Source organism: Lampris incognitus, chromosome 1, assembly GCF_029633865.1.
Source record: "Lampris incognitus isolate fLamInc1 chromosome 1, fLamInc1.hap2, whole genome shotgun sequence".
NCBI classification, from domain to species: domain Eukaryota; kingdom Metazoa; phylum Chordata; class Actinopteri; order Lampriformes; family Lampridae; genus Lampris; species Lampris incognitus.
In genome coordinates, this window is record NC_079211.1 from 147,571,356 (window position 1) to 147,599,049 (window position 27,694).

Below are 27,694 nucleotides of genomic sequence, written 5' to 3' on the forward strand. Positions count from 1 at the left end.
AGTACTGTAATGAAGCGAGCAGTCGTTAGTCACACTCTTACAAGGGCCTTTTCTCTATCACAGTTTTTATATATATATACAGATGTTATGGGCATGTGGTGTCTATATTGACTCATTGATTCATTTTTTCTTCATCTGAATCAAGGCTGTAAAGACAGGGGTGTCGTACGTTGTCATTTGTTCCATTTCTTTTTCTTACTTTGGAGAACATAATGTGACTGAGGCGCCCCCTGGGTCTTAACTGTGATTTACTGCCACACAAATGAACTTGACTTAAGTGTGTGTGTGTGTGTGTGTGTGTGTGTTCGTGTACTTTTCCACCTCCACTTGTGTCCTCTGCATGAGTAGACTCACATCCTTCTTTACTTTTGTGGAAATTGCCTGCGGACACTCAAGACACAAAGCGCTGGTGGTTGAGGATAAAAGACATGCTGTATTGTCTGCAATAGGAGAAAACAAGCAGTGGGTGAACTTGCTTCATTCTCCCTGAACAAAATCAATCAATCAGACTTGATTTGTATAGCACTTTTTATACAAACAAATGTAACACAAAGTGCTTCACACAATAAAACAATAAAAACTAGCCCCTCACAAAAAAAAACCCCCAACGTTCAGGTCAAAGAAAAATGTACAGACAAATTTTGTAAAAGTACAGACACGTTTAAAATGGAGTAAAGTAAAAGTGCCATAAAAACTGATTGATTAAAAGTAAAAACAACAGCAGAATGTATAAAAATAGCAAACTATACAAAACACAGTCACACACGTACACCAAGAACTTAGCCGTACGCTGTTTTTAAAAGTGAGGTTTTTAACCTGCTTTGAAAAGTGTCCAGGGGGCCTCTCTCAGGTCCTCAGGCAGGGCGTTCCATCTACTTGGGGTGGAAATAGAAAATGCAGCTTCCCCTGCTGTAGACCCAGCACGAGGGGTGGTTAAAAGACCACTGCCTTTGGGCCTGAGAGTTCTTGCTAGTTTGTAAGTTATTAGCGTGTCTTTTATATAGCGTGGTGCAAGGCCGTTCAGAGCTTTGTATACAAGAAACAGAATTTTGAAATCGATTCTAGTTTTGACAGGGAGCCAATGCAGAGATCTAAGAACAGGTGTAATGTGCTCATATCCAAAGGAGTTGAATCAAGTGCAACTGGACTTGGTATATATCCGTGAAGACGTTTCGCCTCTCATCCAAGAGGCTTCCTCAGTTCGTGCCTTTCTGACTAGACCAAGCTAGTCTGACTGGCTGGTGATGAGACTCAGAATTTATCCTCTTTGGAGTCGTTGTCAGAGCTATTGATGTCCATGGCTCTTTGTGTCCCGATGTTTACCAACGCCCGTTGCTAACAGAGCCATAGATATGAGTGGCTCTTTTGTGTACCGATGTGCAGCCGCGCCCTTCGCCATCGGAGCTATTGATTTGCATTTGTTTAGCAGCGGCGGTCGTTGGGGGTGTTAGTTTCAACTTCGTTAGCACTCCATTCAGTGGTCATGAGAGTCGTTGGAGCCGTTAGTGACCGACTGTTGTTCTGAGGATAGCACTGACCTATACATAGGAGAAACCAAACAACCACTACACAAACGGATGGCCCAACACAGAAGGCCAAACTCCTCAGGACAAGACTCAGCAGTCTATCTACACCTAAAGGAGAAGACACACTCCTTCCAGGACAGCAACGTACACATTTTGGTCAGGGAAGACAGATGTTTTGAAAGAGGGGTGAAGGAAGTCATCTATGTGAAACTGGAAAAACCATCCCTCAACAGAGGAGGAGGTCTGCGACACCACCTATCTCCCACTTACAATGCCGTCCTTTCATCTCTACCCAGGAGACTCAAGAAGCCCAGCCTCCAAGAACAACAGTCGGTCACTAACGGCTCCAACGACTCTCATGACCACTGAATAAGGAAGTCGAGACTAACACCCCCAACCACCGTCGCTGCTAAACAAATGCAAATCCATAGCTCCGATGGCGACGGGCGCGGCCAAACATCGGTACACAAAAGAGCCACTCATATCTATGGCTCTGTTAGCGACGGGCGTTGGTAAACATCGGTACACAAAAGAGCCACTCATATCTATGGCTCTGTTAGCGACGGGCGTTGGTAAACATCGGTACACAAAAGAGCCACTCATATCTATAGCTCTGACAACGACTCCAAAGAGGATAAATTCTGAGTCTCATCAGCAGCCAGTCAGACTAGCTTGGTCTAGTCAGAAAGGCACGAACTGAGGAAGCCTCTTGGATGAGAGGCGAAACGTCTTCACGGATATATACCAAGTCCAGTTGCACTTGGTTCAACTCCTTTGGATAACCATGACCTGGATGAATGAGAACATTCACAGATAATGTGCTCATACTTTTTATTTCCTGTGAGAACACGTGCTGCCACATTTTGAATTAACTGTAGTTGGCGCACGGCTGATTTTGGGAGGCTGGTGAATAGTCCATTACAGTAGTCTAGTCGGCTTCTTATATGTGCATGGATTAATTTCTCACAGTCTGGTTTTGGTAGAACGCCCCTTAGTTTTGATGTTTTTAAGATGACAGAAGGCTGGTCTTGTGAGATGATTGGTGTGGCTCTTAAAATTTAGATCACTGTCTATGATTACGCCCAGATTTCTAGCTTCGCTTTTGCACACCAGAGACAGAGAGCTGAGATGAGCTGCAATTCTCTGTTTCTGAGTCTTTGGACCAAAAACAAGTATTTCTGTCTTGTCTTTGTTCAATTGTCAAACGTTCTCTTGACACTCATAGATTAATATCGTCAATACACTGAGTTAGGGAACATATGGGATCTAGTTCATCAGGAGACAGGGGTATGTACAGTTGTGAATCATCTGCATAATTATGGTAATTTCTTTTGTGTTTCTGTATCACATGGGCGAGTGGGAGCATGCAGGAAATATACCTGCCTGAAGAGAGATGTGCAAAAGAGTTGTCTCCCTTATGTCCTCTTTTCCTTAAACAAAGAAAGGCCTGACCATTGGTCAACTAAAGCCATCCCTTTCTCTATGCCTCACACCATAGGTCAGTTTAAACATCTGCTGAGTGCCAGGTAGGGGTCCATATAGAATTAGACAGACCTGTGAATTAAGCAGGGAAGATGGGAGAGAAAATAACACCCATTCCTATTATGAACATTCCTAAGTCCTCTCTGTGAATTTCTCAAGACCCTCTTTAAAGCAGATTTAAACAACAGGCATAGAGAAGCAAATACACAATGAATAAATGATAAATCTTAATGCTTCATGCCAATTTCCCTTCACATCACACATCAGAAAAAAATCCACTGCCTCAACCTGACTGTTATGTGGCGTTCACTGTGATATAACCATAATATAACCATGCTATAACATGACATAACCATAATATAACATATATAACATGCTATAACATAATATAATATGACATTATAACCACAATATAACATAATATGCATACTATAACATAATATGACATAGATAACCATAATATAACATGGTATAATAATAATATAACATAAAATAACATGACATAACTATAATATAACATATATAACATGATATAACTATCATATAACATGACATAATCATGATATAACATGGTATAACATGGTATAATAATAATAATATAACATAATATGACATGATATAACCATAATATAACATGGTATAATAATATAACAAAATATGACATGATATAACCATAATGTAATATAACATGATATATGTACTGATATATGATATACAGATGAAGTTATTATATCCTATCATATATCATATCATATTATTTTGAATTATATTATGAATCCAGTGCCCGTGCAAATCAATTAGACTGATGCAGCAGTAACAGACTTTCTCAACTGAATAGAATTAATTTCCATAAGAGTAATGGATTTTATATTTATTGCTGTGTGTGCGTGTGTGTGTGTGTGTGATCTTGATAACCACTCGACTGATATTGCTGATAAATCCTCCAGAACGGTCTTAATCTTGATCACACACTGTTTCTCACTCCACTGACCCACCTCTCCCTCACAGTCTGTGTTCGCTCTCTCTTCTCTGCCGTTCAGAGCGCCAGTCCTTCATTTTGTTAGCTGCTCCTTGTATGTGTTACAGGACACACAAACTGTGTGTAAACCCACATTGTATATTTGGTCTGTCGGTTGTTTTGTTTTTCTCCTGTACTGACTTATTTTGTTGGTTCTCTCTCTCTCTCTTTCCATCCTCCTCTTCTTTATTTAACTTTTCTTTCTTCACCTGACCCCGTGACCCACCCTGCCCCCAGCCTGTCACTCATCCTGTGCCACCTGTGTTAATGGCTGGGCGTGTCAGTCTTGCAGAGGGTCCCGCCTCCTGGATGCTGAAAGTGGGCGGTGCCTGGAGGCCTGTCCGCCGGGGTCCTACCAACACGACCGCGCACACTGCCGCCGTGAGTACAACTGTGTTGTGTTTGTGACGCACACGCCACATACTATATTTGTGTATGTTGCGTGTCATCAGCTGTGTTTTCATTTCAAGTGTTACAGAAATATCAAGCAAACTTTAGAAATGGAATAAAAAACACGAACTGCTCCTGCAGGCCGGTTTCTGTTTTAAATTGTGATGGCTGAGCAGATGTGGTTGGAACATGATGAATGTTTAGCGCCTGATATATAGATCTGGGTGTTAAAACATCATTACCCTCTCTCCAAACACCTTGAGCCTGTGCAAAAAGTAGAGTCGCGGTTGGATGCCAGTGCAGTCACATGGACGCTCCAAGACAGATTACAGTCAATATGTACACCCGAGTGTACAGCAGGTCCTCGGTTATCATTATCCCACTGGCTGGCTAAGAGAAGAGACGACAAAAGTTCCTCTAACAAGGCCCAGTGTCGAGCCTGTCGAGTCATTCCACTGGTTTCTCTCTGAACCAATTGCTTTCTGAAGCGACGCTGCACAGCGGCCTTTGTCCACAATAGGAAATGCTTGCCCCCCCCTCCCCCCCAAAAAAAACCCCAAAACAAAACAACGCATTTTGCTTGCTATTCAAGCCTTTACAAAGAATGGTTGGATATACACCGATCAGCCAAAATATTCAAACCACTGACAGGTAAGTGAATAAGATTGATTGTCTCATTACAGTGGTACCTGTCAAGGTGGGATATATTAGGCAGCAAGTGAACAGTCAGTTCTTGAATTTGATGTGTTGGAAGCAGGAAAAATGGGCAAGCGAAATCGGAGTGAGTTTGACAAGGGACAAATCGTGATGACAAGACGACTGGGTCAGAGCATCTCCAAAACGGCAGGTCTTGTGGGGTGTTCCCGGTATGTAGTGGTCAGTACCTACCAAAAGTGGTCCAAGAAAGGAAAACCAGTGAACCAGCGACAGGGTCATGGGCGCCCAAGGCTCACTGATGTGCATGAGGAGGGAAGGCTAGTCCGTCTGGTCTGATCCCACAGAAGAGCTACTTTGGCTCAAAATTGCTGAAAAAGTTAATGCTGGCTATGATAGACAGGTGTCGGAGCACACAGTGCATCACAGCATGCTGTGTATGGGGGCTGTGTGGCTGCAGACCGGTTAGAGTGCCCATGATGACCTCTGTCCACCGCTGAAAGCGCCTACAATGGGCACATGAGCACCACAACTGGACCACAGAGCAGTGGAAGAAGGTGGTCTGGTCTGATGAATCGTGTTTTCTTTTCACATCATGTGGATGTCTGGGTGCATGTGTGTTGCTTACCTGGGGAAGAGATGGTACCAGGATGCACTATGGGACGAAGGCAAGCTGGTGGAAACAGTGTGATGCTCTTGGCAATATTCTTCTGAGAAACCCTGGCTCCTGGCATTCATGTGGATGTTACTTTGACAGGTACCACCTACCTCAACATTGTTGCAGACCAAGTAACCCCCTTCATGGCAACAGCATTCCCTGATGGCCGTGGCGCAGTATGGCAGGATAATGCACCCTGCCATACTGTGCACATTGTTCAGAAATGGTTTAATGATTGTGAAAAAGAGTTCAAGGTGTTGCCTTGGCCTCCAAATTTCCCAGATTTCATTCCAATCGAGCATCTGTGGGATGTGCTGGAAAAACAAGTCCAATCTATGGAGGCCCCACCTCACGACTAAAGGGCCCTTTCACACTTATGTTGTTTAGTCCGGACTTTCAGACTTTCCAGAAAAGTCCGAACCAGATTGCCAAGTGTGAAACCTCTTGGACCAGGGTACAGGGATCAAAGACTCTGTCTTTGGTCCAAGCTCAGGAGGTAGTCTCGGTTCAGACCAAGGTTCATGAATGTCTAATGTGAAATCAAAGGTTCGGACTTTCGGATCAATCATAGGAAGTGATAAAACAAACACAAACAGTAGCACCTAGCAACAGCGAGCGCGCCTGGCAACAACGAGCGCACCTGGCAACAGCGAGCGCACCTGGCGGCAACAACGAGCCAAAAGTTCAAGTCAAGGTCCGCTGGTATGAAAGCAAAAGTCCTGAACCTAATGACTATAAAATAACAGATGTGAAAGCACCAGAACCAGACTCTGGTTCAGACCTTGGTTTGGACTTTCAAGTGTGAAAGGGACCTTAGAGGACTTAAACGATCTGCTGCTAACGTCTTGGTGCCAGATACCAGAGGACACCTTCAGAGGTCTTGTGGAGTCCATGCCTTGACAGGTCAGAGCTGCTTTGGTGGCACGAGGGGGGACCTACACAACACTAGGCAGGTGGTTTTAATGTTTTGGCTGATATATAGTAATCGTATAACAATGGCATCGTGGTATAGAAATTTATATCATACCAGTAACAAAGTCCTCCTTTCTGTATTTATTCCTTATGTATCCTGCATTAGTATTTTATTTTAGTTGTGTTTGGGTTGCACAATGGATGTAAATGCTGGATTTTCAACGCTAAGGTTCATGGTTTAAGCTGCAGCATTGCTTTCAGCTGGCCATCACAGCAAACTTGAGTCATTCTAGATAAATGTGTCTACTGAATGAGAAAATGTATACAATAGGAACCACTGCAGAAGTCCCCCTTCCTGTTTCTATCCCACTTCAGTACTGTATGCAGGTCATGGTAAGTGTTGCCGCTCACTATGGTGTTATAGTAATGCAGTTTTAAAACACATTGTAGAAATGAAATTGTTTCTTCAGTGTTGTACAGTAGAGACAAAGCAGGAGTTTGGTAGCATTTGCTGAAGTCCTCCATGTATTTATCAAATATCTGTCTTGCATTAGTACTGTATGTAAAAAAACAAAACATATATAATGTGCATTAACCACATTTTACAGGTCCTTACATGTATACATGCATTCATCCTATATTAGTACTGCACAATTACAATGTTACAATTTCATTTAGCAGATGCTTTTATTCAAAGTGACGTACGTACATGTGAGAGTTAATACAACTCAAGCAAGGATCTAGTCAGGAGACAACGCAAGCAAGTTCCAAAAACAAGGTTCAATTCCGATAGGACATATTTGTCAACAGACAGTACACAAAGGTGATGCATAGGGTGTATAGAGGCGTTTTGTTTTCTTCTTCCTTTTTATTAATACCATCAGGTGTGGAGGTGTTGGAGAAAGACCTGGGTCTTTAGCTTCTTTTTAGAGATGGACAGGGACTCAGCGGATCGAATGGAGTTTGGTAACTCGTTCCACCACCGGGGAACTACAGAAGAGAAGAGTCTGGCTAGTGATTTAGGGCCCCGTTGTGGCAGATGTGCCAGGTGCCTTTTATTGGCAGAGCATAATGAGCAGGACTGAGTGTAGACCTGAATGAGGGAGTTGAGGTAGGTGGGAGCCGTTTTAGTTGTTGTTTTGTAAGTGAGAATCAAGGTTTTGAATTTAATGCGGGCAGCAACTGGGAGCCAGTGGAGGGATATGAACGGCGATGTGATGTGTTGTTTTGGGTTGGTTGAAGACCAGATGCACCGTAACATTCTGGATCATTTGCAGAGGTTTGAAAGTACATGCAGGGAGACCTGCCAGTAGGGTCTGTGAATGTTCTCATTCATCCAGGTCATAGTTATCCAAAGGAATTGAATCAAGTGCAACTGGACTTGGTTATATATCCATGAAGACGTTTCGCCTCTCATCCAAGAGGCTTTATCAGTTCGTGCCTTTCTGACTAGACCAAGCTAGTCTGACTGGCTGGTGATGAAACTCAGATATTTAGCCTCTTTGGAGTCGTTATCAGAGCTATTGATGTCAATGGCTCTTTGTGATCCGATGTTAAGCAGCGACAGTTGTTATCAGAGCTATTGATGTCAATGTCTCTTTTGTGTTCGATGTTTAGTAACGACAGTCACTGGAGGTGTTAGTTTCGACTTCGTTCGTGCTCCATTCAGTGGTCATGAGAGTCGTTGAGCCGTTTGTGAACGACTGTTGTTCTTGGAGGCTAGGCTTCTTGAGTCTCCTGGGTAGACATGAAAGGACGGCATTGTAGGTGGGAGATAGGTGGTGTCGCAGACCTCCTCCTCTGTTGAGGGATGGTTTTTCCAGTTTCACATAGATGGCTTCCTTCACCCCTCTTTCAAACCATCTATCTTCCCTGACCAAAATGTGTACGTTGCTGTCCTGGAAGGAGTGAGTCTTCTCCTTTAGGTGTAGATAGACTGCTGAGTCTTGTCCTGAGGAGTTTGGCCTTCTGTGTTGGGCCATCCGTTTGTGTAGTGGTTGTTTGGTTTCTCCTATGTATAGGTCAGTGCAATCCTCATTACATTGTACAGCATACACCAGATTGCTTTTTTGGGTGTGTGGTACACGGTCTTTGGGATGAACCAGTCTTTGTCGGAGTGTGTTGCTGGGTTTGAAGTATACCGGGATGCGGTGTTTGTTAAAAATTCTCCTGAGTTTTCTCGGAGACTTCAGAAACATACAGGATGACTATGTTATTCCTTCTGTTCCTCTTCTCCTCATTGCTCACCCGGTTGGTCTTTCTGGAACGTGTTGCAGTTTTCACAAAGGTCCAACTGGGGTAGCCGCAGGTTTTTAAAGCTCCCCTCAGGTGTTTGTGTTCTTCCCGGTGGGCCTGAGTGCTGCTGGGCACATCGTCAGCTCTGTGTTGCAGAGTGCTGATGATGCTCAGTTTGTGTACCAGAGGGTGGTGTGAGTCGAAAAGTAGATATTGGTCTGTGTGTGTAGGTTTCCTGTAAACCCCAATGTGGAGGCTCCTGTCTTCCCCAATGTGGACGTCACAGTCCAAGAAGGGCAAACTGTTGTTCTTTACGTCTTCCCTTGTGAACTTAATGTTCTTGTCCACTGAGTTGATGTGTTTGGTAAACGCTTGCACCTCTTGTGTTTGGATTTTGACCCATGTGTCGTCCACATATCTGAACCAGTGGCTCTGAGGTGTTTCTCTGAAGGAGTTCAGGGCCCTGTGTTCTACCTCTTCCATATATAAGTTGGCCACAATGGGCGATACTGGTGAGCCCATTGCACAGCTGTGTTTCTGTCTGTAAAACTGGCCCCTGAGTTGGAAATATGTAGTGTTCAGGCAAAGGTCCAGTAGTTGGCAAATCTGGTCTGGGCTGAGGTTGGTCCTATTGTGGAGGGTGTTGTCACATTGCAAATGTTGCCTCACAGTTGCCAAAGCCTCCATGGTTGGGATGCAGGTGAATAACGAGGCCACGTCGTAGGATACCATGGTTTCATTAGGTTCCAGTTTTATGCCTTGGACCTTGTTCACAAAGTCAGTGGAGTTTTGGATATGGTGAGGTGTTTCGCCCACTAAAGGGGTCAAGATGTTGGTTATATGTTTGGAAATGTTGTACGCTGCTGACGATGGGCCTGAGGGGGGCTCCATCTTTATGGATCTTAGGGAGTCCAGTAGGCAGTTGCAGTAGTCAGTGCGTGATATTACAAGAGCCTGTACCAGGAGTTGTGCTGCATGCTCAGACAGGTAGGGTCTAATTGTCCTGATGTTGTACAGGGCAAATCGGCATGACCGCGTAATCGAGACCACATGAACCTTAAAGGTTAGTTGGTCATCAATCATGACACCCAGGTTTTGGGCAGACTTTGTGGGCATGAGTTGGGTTGATCTGAGCTGGATATTGAACTGTTGTTGTAAGGATGGACTAGCTGGGATGACAAGGAACTCAGTCTTAGATAGGTTAAGCTGAAGGTGATGTTCTTTCATTCATGCAGCGATATCAGCAAGGCATGACGATATCCGTGCCGAGACTGTGAAGTCATCTGGTGGGAATGATAGGAAGAGCTGGGTATCATCAGCATAGCAATGGTAATGAAAAACCATGGGAGCGGATGATTGCATCAAGTGAGGTGGTGTATATTGAGAAGAGAAGGGGACCGAGAACTGACCTTTGTGGGGCACCCCTGTGGATAACCTGTGCGGTTTGGACACTTCTCCCCTCCAAAATACTCTAAAAGATCTCCCGAGAGGCAGAACTTGAAGCAGCGGAGGGTAGATCTTGAGATACCAAGCTCAGTGAGTGTGGAGAGGAGGATTTGGTGGTTAACCATATCAAAGGCAACAGACAGCTCTAACAGCAATAAAGGCGAGGACTGACCAGTAGCTGTAGCCAAATGCAGTGATTCCATTATTGACAGGAGTGCAGTCTCAGTAGAGTGACCCCGCTTAAAGCCAGACTGTTTCAGATCGTACAGACTGTTCTCAGAAAGGAATTCGGAGACTTGGTTAATTAAAGACCGTGCGCGCAAGTATTTTTGATAGAAAGGGTCGGAGTGAAACTGGTCTGTAGTTTTCAACCTGGGCTGAGTTGAGTGTGGGTTTTTTGAGCAGCAGGGTGACCCGAGCTTGCTTAAAAGGAGATTGGATGGTATCGGGTCCAGCGGACAGGTAGTGGGGCGAGAGTCAGAGTTCTTTCTTTATTGTTGTACTGTGGAGCCAATTGTAAATAATAAACTAACCAAACATCGGTGTCCGTTGGTCAGCTGGTCACAGTACCAAATCCCTAATAACATCAATGAAAAGAGAACAAAACTGGAAGTTAACCTGCAGCAGTGGTTCAGTAGAAAACAGGCCTCAGGACGACAGAGATGTCTGGGATTTAGACCCAGTCTTTGATGAAGCCCAGCAGAGTGCATTTATTCAGACCGCGCTGTAGTTTTCCCTGTCATTGTTTTGGGATAAGGAGGGAGAGACTGGGAGAAGAGGAGGAGGAGGAGGAGGGAGGGAGGTGCATTGTTAAGTCTGATTTAATCTGTGGAAGGTGTTTGGTGTTTGGGGTTCTGCTCGTTTGTACATGTACTATGGCAGAAGTCCAAGGCCACCCAGTTACTACCCCCCTTCCAGAGTGCCCCCCCCCACACACACACACACACAAACACATATACTACCACCACCGACGATAACAAACCGACCTGGGAGTCTGTGGATACCTCTGTAATGACTGAAGGTTTGTGTGTGTGTAATGTGTTTGCAGGTGGTGCTGAGCCAAGGTCCTCCATTAATGATAATAATAATGATAGTAATAATGGGTATAATAAATTTCATTTCCAAAGCAGCTTTCATCACAAGCAGAAAAATATAGATAGTCTTATTTAATGAAAGGCAAAAAGAAAAAGAAAAGGTTGCAAATGAGAAATGTTTTGAATTGTTCATGTGTTAATAATTTAGTTAGGTGATGACAAAGACTAAAGGGACAAAGTGCTGCAAAGTCAAGCGTGCAGTGGTTGAAGGAATGATTCAGATTCCGGTTTTCCAGTGTTTCAGAGACACCAGTTAATAACAATAACAAAACAAGCTGAGATTAGATGGCACTTTATTCACCTCCTCAGGGGAAGTTTGATATTAATTTCAAAAATAAGAAAAAGTAAATTGAAGTCTTGTAACTTGGTTGATCTTTAGAAATTATTACATGTCCACAATGTCCGAGACCGAGTCAAGCCCGAGTCATTTTAGTGTGAAGTGCAAGAAGAGACCGAGACCTTCGTAATACAGACTAGACTAGTCTCCGGACTCGGGTACTACAGTTCTATCCAGTAGTACATGTACAGAAGTCCATAACAAACATGGACAGCATGAACGTAGTCACTGTGTCTTTCTCCTCCATTCTCCTCTTCCCTCTATCCCTTCATTGTGTCTCCTCCCTCTCTTTTTCTATTATTTTATCTTCTCATCTCTGTTTACCTCCCGCTTTCTCCTCTCTGCCCTGTCTGCTCTCCTCATCTCATCATTCCACCTCTTCTCATTTTTTCTACTCCACCGTCACTTCTTAATTCCCCACCCTGCTCCTGTCTTACCTCTCCTCTATCTTCTATCTGTCTTCTGTCTATCTTCCACCGTCTCCTTTCTTCCTCCCGTCGCCCCTCGACTCTTCTCTGTCTGCATGTTGTCGCCTCTCATTTGTGCTTCACTGAGCGAGAGAGAGTTTTCCAATCATCTGTCCTCTTGTTTTGTTCCGAATTTGTAATCCTTGTTGTCTCGATGCTTTCAAGGTCGGTGAGATTTGAATGTCTCAGTCACAACGTGCTGCAGGATTTTTCAAGTCCCGAGATAGAGCTGGTGTGAAACTCCAGGGTACTCGTTTGATCGATACGGCTAACAGTGCTGCCTTAGAGCTCGATTTATTCCTCCGTCACTTTGATTTAGGGTTTCCATTCCAGTGTGAACGCGGCGGGCCGGCCCCTGAGCCGAAGCCACCGTGGCCACTTCAGCCCGGACTTATCTGCCTTTCCCAGAGTCTCTTTTTCATATCCAAAGACTACCTGGACCCATTGTAACCTCAAATCCATCCTTCACAGCCGAGGAAAAGGGTGTCAGTCCCACTTTTCTGTTGCCTGCCCGCTGACCCGCTGCTGATCTTCACAGCCAACAGGAGCCGATGTGGGAAACGAAGCTTAGTTGAAAATATATGATATCTTATTCTTAAATGGATTCTTCTGTGACATTTATGTTTTACATTTGCATGTGTTGATAGTGAGACGATATACAGCACGGTCCACCCACGCTGTTGTGTGACTCTCCCATCACTCCCAGGGGAGTGACCTCGACAAGGAAGCTTTATTTGTATAGCACGTTTCACACACAAAGGCAGTTCAAAGTGTTTTACACGAGGCATAAGAAGGTGTAAATAAGATCTACAGAATAAAAGACATTACAAAATGAACCCATATAAATAAAGAGAAATAAAATAGTATGAACTTTGATCCTATTATGTTTCAAAGTGAGTAATGGTCAAACTGCAACTTCCAGTAGGCTGAAAATTCAGTCCAAGTCAACTGAGCACTTAAAAGTTTTTAGTGTAGTTTTAAAAGTGTTCAGAAGTGGGCTAAAGCTTAGATTTTCTGGGCGTTTTTCCAACTGCTTCACTGTGTTTAAATGTCCCATAAAACGGTATGTCGAGCAGATTTAATAAGGGGAGGGAGATTGATTTGACTGACAGCCGATCACAGTCAGGCATTTTTAGCAGAATGTGGACGTCGATACGCTATTGGTCAGTTCAGTTTGCTGGATGAAGATCACTTGTGTCCTCTCACGCTCACTGCAATTTGTTCAATGGACATTTTTGTTAGCGCACAACCACAAATTCAGGAGGAAAAATGACTAAAAACTGCAAACTTATTGTATTTGCCAGGAAGAGAAAAACAATATTCTTATAAGCACAAACATAGTGTGATATTTTGTGAAGCTATAGAAAATCCAGTGTTAAGTAGATGTAAACCAAGTGCAGATAAGCGGTAACAAGAATGAAAATACATTTTTCATTTTATTAGACCTTTGACGCACACTGATACTAAATGCACTTGAGATGCATTTTAATGCCGAATCTATCTTTATGACTGCAGATAAAGCGGTGCGGAGCTGAAAGGCAGTGGTGTTATCACGTCCCCGTCCCTCTCGGAGGGACACAGGATGGAGATTAAACAGCATGCTATTTGAATGCAGCTTGATCCCACCAGTGACTTTAGAGGATGATTTAGTCACCGGCCGGCTGGGATTACATTTGCTGATTACTTTGTGCTTGACGCTGAATGGCCCTTGGCCTCTAGATGGGTGTAGACTGTCCACCCATCTACAGGACAGTGGCCACTCTTTCATGGATCAGGATGTGTACATCCTTGATAGGGAGGAATGCTGCTTTGAGTGGAGAGTCAAAGAAGCCATGTATACCATCCGGGTAGCGTACCGGTCTATTGCGTTGCCTACTGACACAGGAATCGCTGGTTTGAATCCCCGTTTTGCCTCCTGCTTGGTCCGGCGTTCCTACAGACACAACTGGCCACGTCTGCAGGTGGGAAGTCGGATATGGGTATGTGTCCTGGTAGCTGCACTAGCACCTCCTCTGGTCGATCAGGGTGCCTGTTCTGGGGGATGGGGAGCTGGGGAGAATAGCGTGATCCTGCCATGCGCTACGTCCCCCTGGCGAAACTCCTCAAGGTGAAAAGAAGCGGCTGGTGACTCCACGCGTATCGGAGGAGGCATATGGTAGTCTGCAGCCCTCCCCGAATTGGCAGAGGGGGTGGAGCAGCGACCGGGAAGGCATGGAAGAGTGGGGTAATTGGCTGGATACAAAACAAAAACGGATTAAGTCACTTAGACGAGTGATGAAACGTTTCTCCCACCAAATGTCCAGATGAACTGGGGTGAACTGGACGGGCAGGCCTGGGAGCCATCCCACAAGTACACTATGATAAGGCCCATGGCAAGGACAAGCGCCATCTAGTCCAGGAGGAGGAGTGGGCAGGTGTCTAAGAGGAATGAAGGAGTGGCAGCAGGGAGCATGGACAAGGTGCGAGGGTGCCCAGGAGAGGAAAATATCCTGGACAGATATCTGGCAGGCCGAACCCCAGCAGATCAAGCTCATGGTCCAAGCCCTGTTTGATTTTCTACCTAGCCCAGCAAATCTTCATATCTGGGGAAAGATTTATTTTCCATCATGTCCTCTGTGTCCTGGAAAAGGGTCATTCGAGCACATCTTCGGTGGCTGCCCAGCAGCCCTGGGGGAGGGCCGCTACCACTGGTGACATGACCAGGTGCTGAAGACAGTTGCAGAGGCCATCTCCAAAGCCCTGGCCAACAACAAGCAAGCTCATGGCCCATGGCCAGCCCACTTCGCCTTTATCAGGGCTGGTGAGCAGCCTCACTAACAGTCCAGATCAGCTGCTGGTCTCCTCACCTCTGCATCAGACTTGGAGTTGCGAGTCGACTTGGGGCGGGGGGGGGGGGGGGGGCGCAGCTCAGGTTCCCAGACCAAGTTATGACAACTTTGTTGAGGCCAGATGTGGTGCTATCATCAGTCTCTTCAAAGCAGGTGCTCCTTATCGAGGCAAATGAGTGGAAGCGGCCCAAGTAACCAGGAGCTCCGCCCAGTGCCGGAGGAGAAGCTGGAAGGCACGATGTGAGCCCACCGGAGTCGAGTGTAGGGAGTGTGCTGGCTACTCACTATGCAGGGTCTACACTCTGCTTGGCATCACTAGGGCAGGTCCACCATGGAGGCTGCAGAGAGGGCCTCCAGATGGCTTTGGATCAGGAGGATTAATCTGTGAGCCGATGCTGCTGGGACACAAGCCGGGGCCTGATCAACCCCGACTAGGTTGCCTTGGCGAGGGTGTATGATGTTGAAAGACGTGAAACACCCGAGGACCCCAGGAAACATCACCGATCATGTGTCCCAGCACATCCTACGACGTGTCTTCCAATCAAGAGAGGGTTACTATGCAGAACGGTTCTGGTTTAGTTATTTATCTGCATGCAATTGACAATTGACACAAAAATAAAAAAAACTGCGTGGAAAATGGAAAGGAGTAGCTTACCAAGACGGACATCAGGCGTGAATAGAGCACAGAAGGGAGCAAGAGCACACTGGACATACGCCAACATACGCCACATTACAGTGCAGTCGACCATTTCTCACACAATCCTGCAGCCACAGTCAAATTGCCTGTTCGCTGACTTCAACCAGAAGCACGGCGGAAAAGGAAAGCGGGAGGAGGAGGCGGTGGCGAACAGCTAGTTTCAAATTACTTTTCTGCAGAGTGTAAGCGATGGGGGGGGGGGGGTGAGGTAAAACAATCTGAAGTTGACACAAGAAAACCCCAGGAATTTCTTTTTTATGAACATGTCTCGTCCCAGCGGAGGCAAGGAAAAATACAATTACAGATAGAGACACAAAAGAAACCACATGACATCAGCATCCATCACAGGAAGTAAAACGGTTCAAAACAGGAACTGAAGTGACTTGTTGATTAAGCAGTAATTGTAGTGGTGACAGGGATTGTGCGTGTGTGTGTGCGTGTGTGTGTGTGTGTACTGTAAGAATGTGTTTTGGGTGAGTATCTAATAATAGGTCTATCTTGGCAGTGTGTTTGTGTGCGTGCATACATGCGTGTGTGTGTGTGTGTGTGTTATAATGCCTATTTTCAGGCTATGCATCTGTAATTGTGTGTGTGTGTGTGTGTGTGGGGGGGGAGAAAAGACGTTCCCCAAACAACCTTTACAATAACACGTTTGGTTAACTTCTATTGCTTTCCCATTAACTGAGTGAGAGTTTAATCATTCATTCCTTTATTCATCTTCAGCTGCTTCTCAAGGTTCAAGATTCTTTCTTCGTTACGTCTCTTTAGTACAAGAGAGTCAAATTCTTGTGTTTCGGCTCCTCAACACTGCAGCAACAATAGCATGAAATAACAAGACGGAACAAAAAAAGCAGTGATAGTAATGAATAGTGTGTGGTGTATGTAGGGTGGTGTGTGGTGTATGTAGGGTGGTGTGGGTGGGTGTGTGTAAACCGATGATAAGCTGAAGACCTTAGGTCAGTACCATCAGTCCGGCACCAGGCTTAGTGTCTTTAATGTTCTTTGTTCAGAATCTGGTTGCTTGGTGGAAAAAGCTGTTCTGGGGCCTACTGGTCCAAGCTTTGAGGCTGCGGTACCGCTTCTCTCATGGTAGCAGCTGGACCAGTCCGTAGTTGGGGTGGCTGGGGTCTCTGGTAGTCCTACAGGCTTTGCTGACACAGCGTCTGCTGTATATGGTCCCGGATGGAGGAAAGCTCGCATCCACTGATGTCCTGGGCCGTCCGCACAACCCTCTGCAGTGTTTGGTGGTTGCGGGCAGTACCGTTCCCATGCCAGGCCGTGACGATGCATCCAGTCAGGATGTTCTCGGTTCTGCCTCTGTAGAAGGCCCGTAGAATCCTGGGCCCCATGCCCAACTTCTTCAGTCGCCTGAGGTGAAAGAGGCGTCGCCCTGCCTTTTGCACCACATGACTGGCGGGTTCATCCCAGGTGAGGTCCTCGGTGATGTGGACAGCGGGGAACTTGAAGCTCTTGACCCTCTCTACAGCAGTCCTGTTGACGGTGATGGGATCCAGCCTCCCCTTCTCCGGGGTCGGGTCACGGTGGCAGCCAGCTAAGTAGGGCACTCCAGACGTCCCTCTCCCCGGCAACGCCCTCCAGCTCCTCCTGGGGGATCCCGAGGCGTTCCCAGGCCAGATTGAACATGTAGTCCCTCCAGCGAGTTCTGAGTCTACCCCGGGGTCTCCCCCCAGTTGGCCGTACCCGGAAACCCTCCAAAAGAAGGCGCCCAGGAGGCATCCTAATCAGATGCCTGAACCACCTCAACTGGCTCCTTTTGATGCGAAGGAGCAGCGGCTCTACCCCGAGCTCCCTCCGGAGGTCCGAGCTCCTCACCCTATCTCTAAGGCTGAGCCCAGTGAGATTTTAATCAGCGCTTCTTAAATAGCGACGATCAAATTACGCACATCTCTTGTTCAATTCCTTCCACCCCCGCTGCGCACAAAACACTTTTTTACCTTCAGACCTCTCCTCACCCCATTCTTCTGACTCCGTCTCCCTTTACCTCGCTCTCCCCCCCTCCCCCCACCTTCTCTCTCTCTCTATCTTGCTCTCTCACTGTCTCTTCTCTTTTACCCATCAATCCCCTATCTATCTCCTCTTTTATCTCTCTCTCTCTCTCTGTCTCCCCTGGCCTCGGAGTCTGTTTTATTCATAGAAAGATGATAAATGAGTTTGGGACTCTGGAGCGTTCCACATTCTAAAAATCTGCTGGTTCATCGGGGCCTGATTTAGGGCTCCTTTACTTGTCAGAATATGATGTGAGGGATTCCTTAAAGATATAATCAATAATTTTTTTATTCCCAAAATGCCAAATTTGATGCTTTTTCCAACCGTCGTTTTCATAGCATCTGCTATTCAGAGTATTATTGGTCTGTAATTGCACCTCCAGGTGCTATTTTTCATTGCCGCTGGCGGGTGCGCCACTCTCGCCAAGTATTCAAAACGCCACAAAAATAAAAAAAGAAGGATCTCGTTGAATGTGTAAGTGCTAGGAATAGGTGCTAAAATACAAAGCTAAACATAATCCAAATACATTTCGTCTCCATCGATCCATTATCCGAAGCGCTTATCCTGCTCTCAGGGTCGCGGGGATGCTGGAGCCTATCCCAGCAGGCATTGGGCAGCAGGCGGGGAGACACCCTGGACAGGCCGCCAGGCCATCACACAGGGCCCACACACACACACACACACACACACACACACACACACACACACACACATTCATACCTAGGGACAATTTAGTACGGCCGATTCACCTGACCTACATGTCTTTGGACTGTGGGAGGAAACCGGAGCCCCCGGAGGAAACCCATACAGACACGGGGAGAACATGCAAACTCCACACAGAGGACGACCCGGGACGACCCCCAAGGTCGGACTATCCCGGGGCTCGAACCCAGGACCTTCTTGCTGTGAGGCAACCATGCTAACCACTGTGCCACCGTTCCGCCAGATTTCCTCTCCAATTAAATCTAATGAATTATTATTATTATTATTATTATTATTACTGTGATGGCCTGGCAGCCTGTCCAGGGTGTCTCCCCGCCTGCCTCCCAGTGGCTGCTGGGATAGGCTCCAGCATCCCCGCCACCCTGAGAGCGGGATAAGCGGTTTGGATGATGGATGGCTTCTTAGGTTTTTCCGCCATAGCTACCAAGCCCGGAAGCTTTCTGGCAGAAAGCCCTGAAGGCCAGCCAATCAGAGACACGTGAACGCTTTCCTCACACGGAAGTTTGTTTTTTCTTTTTCTCCTTTATTGTACAAAACACATGTACATTACAGTATGAACAAACAAAACCTGTTCTTGCCAGGGGTACATACATGAAACAAAAGGAGAAGAATTTTAAAAAAAATGAAAAAATAATATTTTCTTCAAAATAAAACGTTGTCAGTCTATAAGAAATGTATCAAAAACACAATTACTTCTAATTGCCGTCTTGTTTTTACGTCCTCATATCACAGTGCCATAGCGGCGGAGTTCTTGATGAAAATGTCCAAAATTTGGTTTGGACTCCGTCCATCTCTTCTTCCGAATGTGGAATTTTCCCAATAACAAGATTAACTGTGTGAAGAAACAATGTATTTTCCCGTCTCATTATCGTCAAGACAAATAAAAATGTCTTTATGGCCGTCTGGGTAGCGTGGCGGTCTATTCCGTGGCCTACCAACACGGGGATCGCTGGTTTGAATCCCCGTGTTACCTCCGGCTTGGTCGGGCGTCCCTACAGACACAATTGGCTGTGCCTGCGGGTGGGAAGCCGGATGTGGGTATGTGTCCTGGTCGCTGCTCTAGCGCCTCCTCTGGTCAGTCGGGGCGCCTGTTTGGGGGGCAGGGGAACCGAAGGTGAATAGCGTGATCCTCCCACGCGCTACGTCCCCCTGGTGAAACTCCTCACTGTCAGGTGAAAAGAAGCGGCTGGTGACTCCACATGTATGGGAGGAGACGTGGTAGGGTGGAGCAGCGACCGGGACGGGGTAATTGGCCGGCTACAATTGGGGAGAAAAATGGTGGTGGTGGTGGTGGTGTGGGGCCAAAAACAAAACATACTGTATAAACACACACACACAATTTTATGAAAGATGTCAAAGAAATGATGAAGACAGGTTGTTTCCGGGGTAACGGTATTATTTTGTTCTGTTTTTAGAACAGCGTCTTGTGAAACCCGCGTTCAGGCTCGGTCCTAAACTCCCTGTTTCCCTTTGTTTTCCATCAGGATGTCACCAGTCCTGCTCCAAGTGCCACGGGCCGGGCCGGGCGGAGTGTGAGGCGTGTCTGGACCCAGCTGCCTTGCTCAAGGGCGGGATGTGTGTTGCCGACTGTGGGGCGGGGTACTACAGCGCGGAGCGCGTCTGTCATGGTAAAGTAGGGTACATCTATACAGCCTGTTGGGGGAGGTGGGGGGGGTGTCATGCTAATTAGGGTACATACAGAGAGAACCTCTTCCCGTTGCCGTACAGAACCATGCCTCTGCTGAGGCTGTTCAGATATTCTGGTTATTGTGATCAACCAAGCGACGTAAAGGGATCAGTCTGGGTCTCTCGTACTAGTCCACTTTAAAAATCCAGTGTAGCGGCGTCCAGGTAACATGGCGGTCTATTCCGTTCCCTAGCAACATGGGGATCACTGGTTCGAATCCCCGTGTTACCTCCGGCTTGGTCGGGCGTCCCTACAGACACAGTTGGCCGGGTCTGCGGGTGGGAAGCCGGGTGTGGGTGTGTGTCCTGGCTGTGCACTAGTGCCCCCTCTGGTTGGTCAGGGTGCCTGTTTGGAGGGGAGGGGGAACTGGGGGGAATAGCGTGATCCTCCCACGCGCTACGCCCCCTATCTGTATCTGGCCAATTACCCCACTCTTCCGACCCGTCCCGGTCGCTGCTCCACCCCCTCTGCCAGTCCGGAGAGGCCTGCAGACTACCACAGGCCTCCTCTGATACATGTGGAGTCGCCAGCTGCTTCTTTTCACCTGACAGTGAGGAGTTTCGCTAGGGGGATGAGCATGTGGGAGGATCACGCTATTCTCCCCGCCCCCCCCCCCCACGAACAGGTGCCTTGACTGACCAGAGGAGGCGCTAGTGCAGCGACCATGACACATACCCACATCCGGCTTCCCGCCCGCAGACACGGCCAATTGTGTCTGTAGGGACGCCCGACCAAGCCGGGAGGGGGGTGTATTTTTTGTTCTGATGAGGGTGGACTACAAATTAATTACAACGTTAATTACCCCTCATGTGTGTTTTTGTGAAAATCTAATTTGTGGAGCTCTAATAATAGAGCTTTGGGGGTTTGAGTTGTGTTGCGTTGTTTGGTTTTAGCTCCATGGGGAATTGAACCGCCGTCCCTGACAGTGCTGGTGCCTTGCTCCAACCATTAGACCACACTGGGAATCAAACCTGTGACTCTGACATTTTCTACCCCAGTTCACTTAAACAATCTTCACCTCAACATGACCCCAACAAGCGGACGGTGCCTCCCATCCTCACGTGGAGCAAAACGGCACATTTAAAGGGTCCTGAACGCGACTTTAGATGGCGCGGCCTAATCTGCAGCTGCGAGATACAGAGAACACGTGTTCGATACCAATGAGAGCTTTGTTGTGAGCCGTGGACCCAAGGTCGATGTCTTTGTTTTCTGCTCGTTTCCCAGCGTCGCTGCCGAGTTTCTGCTCGCCACCGTCTCCTCCTCCTCCTCCTCCTCCTCCTCCTCGCCGGTCGAGCTGATAAACCAGCGCTGGTGAAAGTCAGCAAACAAACAATACAAAAAAAAAGTCCCTGCAATAATTAGAGTTCATCTCGGTCTAATGAGGATTTAGAGGCTGCTAGATAAAGGCCTGTATGAATATGTATGAATATGTACGGCTTCTTTTTTGGAGCGGTGAGACGAGGAGGAGGTGTACGAGCAGGCCTCCCTAAAGGCAGCCGTGAACTTAGCAGTGCATTGCTAAGCTTTTTCTCCAGTTAGATGTTGCCTGTAGGTGTGTGTGTGTGTGTGTGTGTGTGTGTGTGTGTGTGTGTGTGTGTGTGTGTGTGTGTGTGTGTGTGTGTCTGTCCACAGTTCGCCACAGCAGAGTTAAGGCGTTCAGGTAGTTGCGTGCTCTCGGCGACAGTTCCTGCTTTGGTTAATGTCAAAACCGGGTGAACTTTCTGGAAAAAGGTCAAACACACAGGAACGTGTCAATTTGTACTTTGAGTTCTACTTTAAAATGTCAAGATTTGACTTCAGCCCCCCCCCCCCATTCTTTTCTTCTTCAGGGGTTTATGGGTTTAATTTGATTGGTTGTCTTATTTTGTCCCCGTCAGCACACCGTAGCAGTAATGTGAGGCTGTGTTGAACCTGTTTTAGCATGTCTGTGTTTTAGCATGTCTGTATTTTCAAGTGTCTTTTGGCTAAGGTGAGATATATACACACACACACACACACACACACACACACACACACACACACACACACACACACACACACACACAAAATGCATCCAATGAGTGCCAGAAAGAGCAGAAACGGGAATAAAACTTTGTCATGTTCAGTGTGTTTAATTTAGCTTTGTTTATTTCAGTTTAAATTTATATTGGCTTGGTTTAAATGTATACTAGTTTAATTGTAGTTTAGTTTCGTTTAGAGAAGCAAACTGAGAACTGCAGCACGGTGGCACAGTGGTTAGCGCTGTGGCCTCACAGCAAGAAGGTCTTGGGTTCGAGCCCCGGGGTAGTCCAACCTTGGGGTCATCCATTACATTACAGTCATTTAGCCGACGCTTTTATCCAAAGCAACTTACAATAAGTGCATGATTTAACATAGGAAATCAGGAGAACTACTAGTCAGAGGTCATAAGTGCATCTCCCCTCTAAGCAAGCGTCTAAGAGCAAAACCAGTGCTAAAGTAAAAGCGCAAGAAATTTTTTTTTTTAAATGAGTGAATACAATAAGTGGTAAGAGCAAGTAACAGGGTGGTAGTTCTTGAAGAGGTGAGTTTTCAACCTGTGCCGAAAGATGGGCAGTGACTCCGCTGTCCTGACATCAGTAGGGAGTTCATTCCACCACTGTGGGGCCAGGACAGAAAAGAGCCGTGACCAGGTCGATCGGCAGCAGGGGCCTCTGAGCGACGGGGCAACCAGGTGTCCCGAGGCAGCAGAGCGAAGTGGTCGGGCGGGGGTGTAGGGCTTGACCATGGCCTGGAGATAGGAAGGAGCTGTTCCTTTCACTGCCCTGTAGGCTAGCACCAGAGTCTTAAACTGGATGCAAGCAGCTACTGGCAGCCAGTGTAAGGACGTGAGAAGGAGAGTTGTGTGGGAGAACTTAGGGCGGTTGAACACCAGATGAGCTGCAGCTTTCTGAAAAAGCTCCAGGGGTCTGATGGCTGACGCCGGGGCGCCAGCAAGGAGGGAGTTGCCATAGTCCAGCCGGGAGATGACCAGAGCCAGATGAGCACCTGTGCCGTCTCGTCGGTGAGGAATTGGCGAATCCTCCTGATGTTACAGAGGAGAAATCTGCAGGAGCAAGCAATCGATGCGACGTTTGCAGCAAACGACAGTTGGTCATTCAGGATCACATCCAGATTCCTCGCAGTCCGATTTCACGTCACCACGGTGTTGTCAATGGTGATGACCAGGTCTCGGTGCAGGCAACCTTTCCCAGGGAGGAACATCAGCTCTGTCTTGTCCAGATTGAGCTTCAGGTGGTGTGTCGCCATCCACTCTGAGATGCCAGTCAAGCACACAGCAATGCTGGGCTCTACTTTTGTGTCAGAGGGAGGGAAGGACAAGATCAGCTGGGTTTCATCGGCATAACAATGGTAAGAGAAGTCATGCGAGCGAATAACAGAACCCAGGGATGTTGTGTCTAGGGAGAACAGGAGAGGACCCAGAACTGAACCTTGTGGCACGCCTGTAGTCACTCTGCGAGGCTCCGACACAGATCCCCTCTATGTCACCTGGTAGGAGTGACCTGTCAGATAGGATGCAAACATTGAGAGTGCAGAGCCTGTGACATCCAGCCCCTCGAGGGTAGAGAGGAAGATCTGGTGGTTCACTGTGTCGAACGCAGCTGACAGGTCCAGGAGTATCAGGACAGAAGAGAGAGAGTTTGCTTTTGCAGAGTGCAGTGACTCTGTCACTGCAAGGACGGCCGTCTCTGTCGAGTGACCCACCTTGAACCCAGACTGGTTGGGGTCCAGGATGTTGTTCTGGTGGAGGTACAAAGAAAGTTGGTTAAAGACAGCACGTTCGAGAGTTTTGGATAGAAAGGGTAGAAGGGAAACCAGTCCGTAGTTTCTCACGTCAGAGGGATTAAGTGATGGTTTCTTGAGAAGGAGGGTGACTAGCAGTCTTCAAGGCAGATGGAAAGCATCCTGCCTGGAGGGAGGTGTTAATGAGGTGAGTTAGAAAGGGAAGGAGTCCAGGTGCTATAGACTGAAGAAGAGGGGAGGGGACCGGGTCAAGGGAGCATGTGGTACGGTGACTGGATGTGATGAGGTTGAGGACCTCGTCGGGGAAGAGGGGAGCAAGGTGGGATACGGTTGGACGTGGAGAGCTGAGTGAGGGTGCAGAGGGTGGGCTAGTGCAAGGAGCGCTAACCGGGTGGTGAGAAAAGGAGGATATGATGCCGTTTACTTCGTTGTTAAAGAAGTTAGCAAAGTCATCAGGGAGAAGGGAAGAAGGAGGAGGAGGAGGTGGGGGTTGAAGAAGTGTAGAGAAGGTTTCAAAGAGTTTCTTAGGATTAGAGGCAGAGGATTGGATTTTAGAGCGATAGAAGGCAGCTTTAACAGCAGAAAGGGGAGAGGAGAAAGTTGAAAGAAGAGATTGGAAGTTGAGAAGGTCCCCTGGGAGTTTGCCTTTTCTCCATTTGCGCTCTGCCACTCATACTTAGGTTCTGTCTGTCAGGATGTACTGAGTCGGACAGCCAAGGGGCAGGTGGATTTGGGTGTGCAGGCCTGGAGGTGACGGGACAGAGATTGTCCAGAGAAGAGGAGAGGGTAGAGAGAAGAAGATCAGTAGCACTGTAAGGGGGTAGGAGAGAGAAAGATTCAGGTGTTAGGAGGATAGAGGTAACAGAGGAAGAAAGATCAGTGGCGGAAAGAGAGCTGAGATATCTAGGGGTGGAAACTATGTGGTTAGGGGGAGGGGCTGAGGGGAGAAGAGAGGGAGAGAGAGTAGGACATGAAATAGTCATCAGAGAGCTGGAGGGGAGTAACAGAGAGATTGGAAATAGGACAGTGTTTAGTAAAGATAAGGTCCAACAGGTTGCCGGCCTTGTGGGTAGGAGGAGAGGGTGAGAGGTGAAGGTCAAAGGAGGCGAGGAAAGAGAGAAGACGATCAAGCTTTTCAGTGTGGATGTTGAAGTCACCGAGAAGGATAGGTGCAGAGTCATCATCAGGGAAGTGACTACCTCAGACAAGTGTGTCAAGCTCCTCCAGAAACTCACCAAGGGGGCCTGGTGGGCGGTACATAACCACAAGGGTGAGTTTGACTGGATAAGGGACAGTAACAGCATGAAATTCAAAAGAGGGCGAAGAAAATTGTGGAATGGAAACAAGAGAGTATTTCCATTTCGGGGAGATTAGCAGGCCAGTACCACCACCTCACCTCCCAGCTCTGGGAGTGTGAGAAAAAGAGTACACATCTGACAGAGCTGCTGGTGTGGTAGTGTTTTCTGGTGTGATCCAGGTCTCAGTTAGAGCAAGAAAGTTGAGGGACAGCAAGGATGCATAGCCTGAGATAAACTCAGCTTTCGGCACTGCAGACTTGCAATTCCAGAGCCCTCCCGTCACCACCTGCTCAACGTGAGTAGAGAGAGTGGGATAGATGAGATTGGTTGGGTCATAGCGCCTAGTAATGACCCAACGTCTATGTCAGCTCCGGAAAGAGGAAAGGACAGGTACGCGAAGGAAACACATACTCTATACTAGGTACACGAAATACAGATGACTGACTGGATGTAAAAAGAGCAGTCCTTGCTTGACGAAGTCTTGGCTTGAAAAAGTTGCGCTTGCCTTTTTTCACTGTAGCCTTTGTTCAGCCATGACCTGTTTGCCCTCGGCTTGTTTGTCTGACGCTTGGAAGCTAATGCTTCAAAGTAGCAGCAGTAATTTAAAGAACACTGATTGCTAATTGTCTGCCAGGAGTGCAGGTCACACCCTGGCCACTTAACACGCAATTAGCCAAAGAGCTAAAATGGAAGTAGGCCTGTTGCCCAGAAACTGGTCACATGTAAAACTCTATCAAACCTCTCACAAAACTATTAAAACTGGAAACGGCAAGTTACCAAGGAATATATTTATAAGCTAAAAGGATAGCTAAGTCAGAACAGCTAGGCAACAAGAAATATTTAAGGACACGCTAGGTGAAAAACAGCTACAGCTAAAATAAGACAGCTACAGCTAGAATAAGATCCCACTAGTTCCCACTAGGAACCAGCAGCAGAACTATAGAGAAAAGGACTAATACTCAAGGAGCTGGAATAAGACTAATAGCAACTTGTTAAGCAAGAAAGATGATACTTACTCTGTTCTAGATGAACCAGCAATTCAGAATCACTCCAGAAGTGAAAATACAGAGGGTCGTCCTCTGTGTGGAGTTTGCATGTCCTCCCCGTGTCTGCGTGGGTTTACTCCAGGTGTTCCGGTTTCCTCCCACAGTCCAAAGACTTGTAGGTCAGGTGAATCGGCTGTACTAAATTGTCCCTAGTGTGTATGTGTGTGTGTCGACCGAGTGTGATGGCCTGGCGGCCTGTCCAGGGCGTCTCCCTGCCTGCTGCCCAATGACTGCTGGGATAGGCTCCAGCATCCTGCAACCCTGAGAGCAGGATAAGCGGTTGGGATAATGGAGTCTTAACTTCTTTCTCACATTTGACCATATTTTTAAAGTAGTTTTTACCCATTGATTGTTAATTTTATTTACTCTCCAAGTGTATTGAGCATGCATAAAGACAAATATTTATATTATTACATGTCTCTGAAATACTCCACAGACAGACATTGAAACTATAATGGTGTCAGTTATGTTGTGACAATATGACTGCCAACAGATAATTTTCACTGTCTGTTTTTGCTAAGCCGGACGCCTCGGGTACAGAAAAATAGGCATCGTGTCTGTTCTGTAGAGCTGCATCGCTGCAACGAGGTTCGAGCCGCCCCTGAGCTGCGCTGCTCTCGTGGGCTTCGTGGCTGCTCTAATCTGTTAACATGGGCACCAAAATGAAAAGCAAGAGGTTCCCCAGTGTATGTGCACTGCTCAGCTAGGCGGTGTGGCCCTGGTGTACAATATCTCATCGTTTCTCAGAAAATACAAGGTATTTGGGGGCATCTGGGTGGTGTGGCGGTCTATTCCGTTGCCTGCCAACACGGGGATTGCTGGTTCGAATCCCCGTGTTACCTCTGGCTTGGTCAGGCATCCCTACAGACACAATTGGCCATGTCTGCGGGTGGGGAGCCGGATGTGGGTATGTGTCCTTGTCACTGCACTAGCTTCTCTGGTCGGTGAGGGTTCCTGTTCGGGGGGGTGAAACACCTCAGTCAGGTGAAAAGAAGCGGGTGGCGACTCCACATGTATCGGAGGAGGCATGTGGTAGTCTGCAGCCCTCCCAGGATCGGGAGAGGGGGTGAAGCAGAGACCGGGACGGCTCAGAAGAGTGGGATAATTGGCCGGATACAATTGGGGAGAAAAAAAGGGGGGGAATCCCCCAAAAAGGAAGTAGGAGGTATTTTACTATACCATTGAGAAGCTGTTAACCTTTCACATGGTGTTTGTTCGCAGCCTGCGACTCCGCGTGCGACTCCTGTTTTCCCGACAATCCAAAGTGCATGAGCTGCCCGCATGGAACCGCATTGCATCATGGGAAGTGTATCACCCAATGTCCAGACCACCACTACCGAGACAACCACGGCCGATGTGGAGGTAAGCTAAAACTTCAACAAATCACAACACAACAGCAGTACAAGCTAAGTGAAACACAGCTTGGT

The 27,694-nt window shown here is 47.2% G+C and overlaps 1 protein-coding gene across 1 annotated transcript in view; it reads left to right on the plus strand.

Moving 5' to 3' along the window:
• fras1 (Fraser extracellular matrix complex subunit 1) overlaps positions 1 to 27,694 on the plus strand; it is a 333,688-nt gene that overhangs the window by 96,909 nt on the left and 209,085 nt on the right. The window contains exons 15-17 of the mRNA XM_056280308.1: positions 4,264 to 4,407; positions 19,959 to 20,102; positions 27,489 to 27,629. Coding sequence (XP_056136283.1) covers positions 4,264 to 4,407; positions 19,959 to 20,102; positions 27,489 to 27,629 — 429 coding nt within the window. The remainder of the gene's footprint in view (positions 1 to 4,263; positions 4,408 to 19,958; positions 20,103 to 27,488; positions 27,630 to 27,694) is intronic.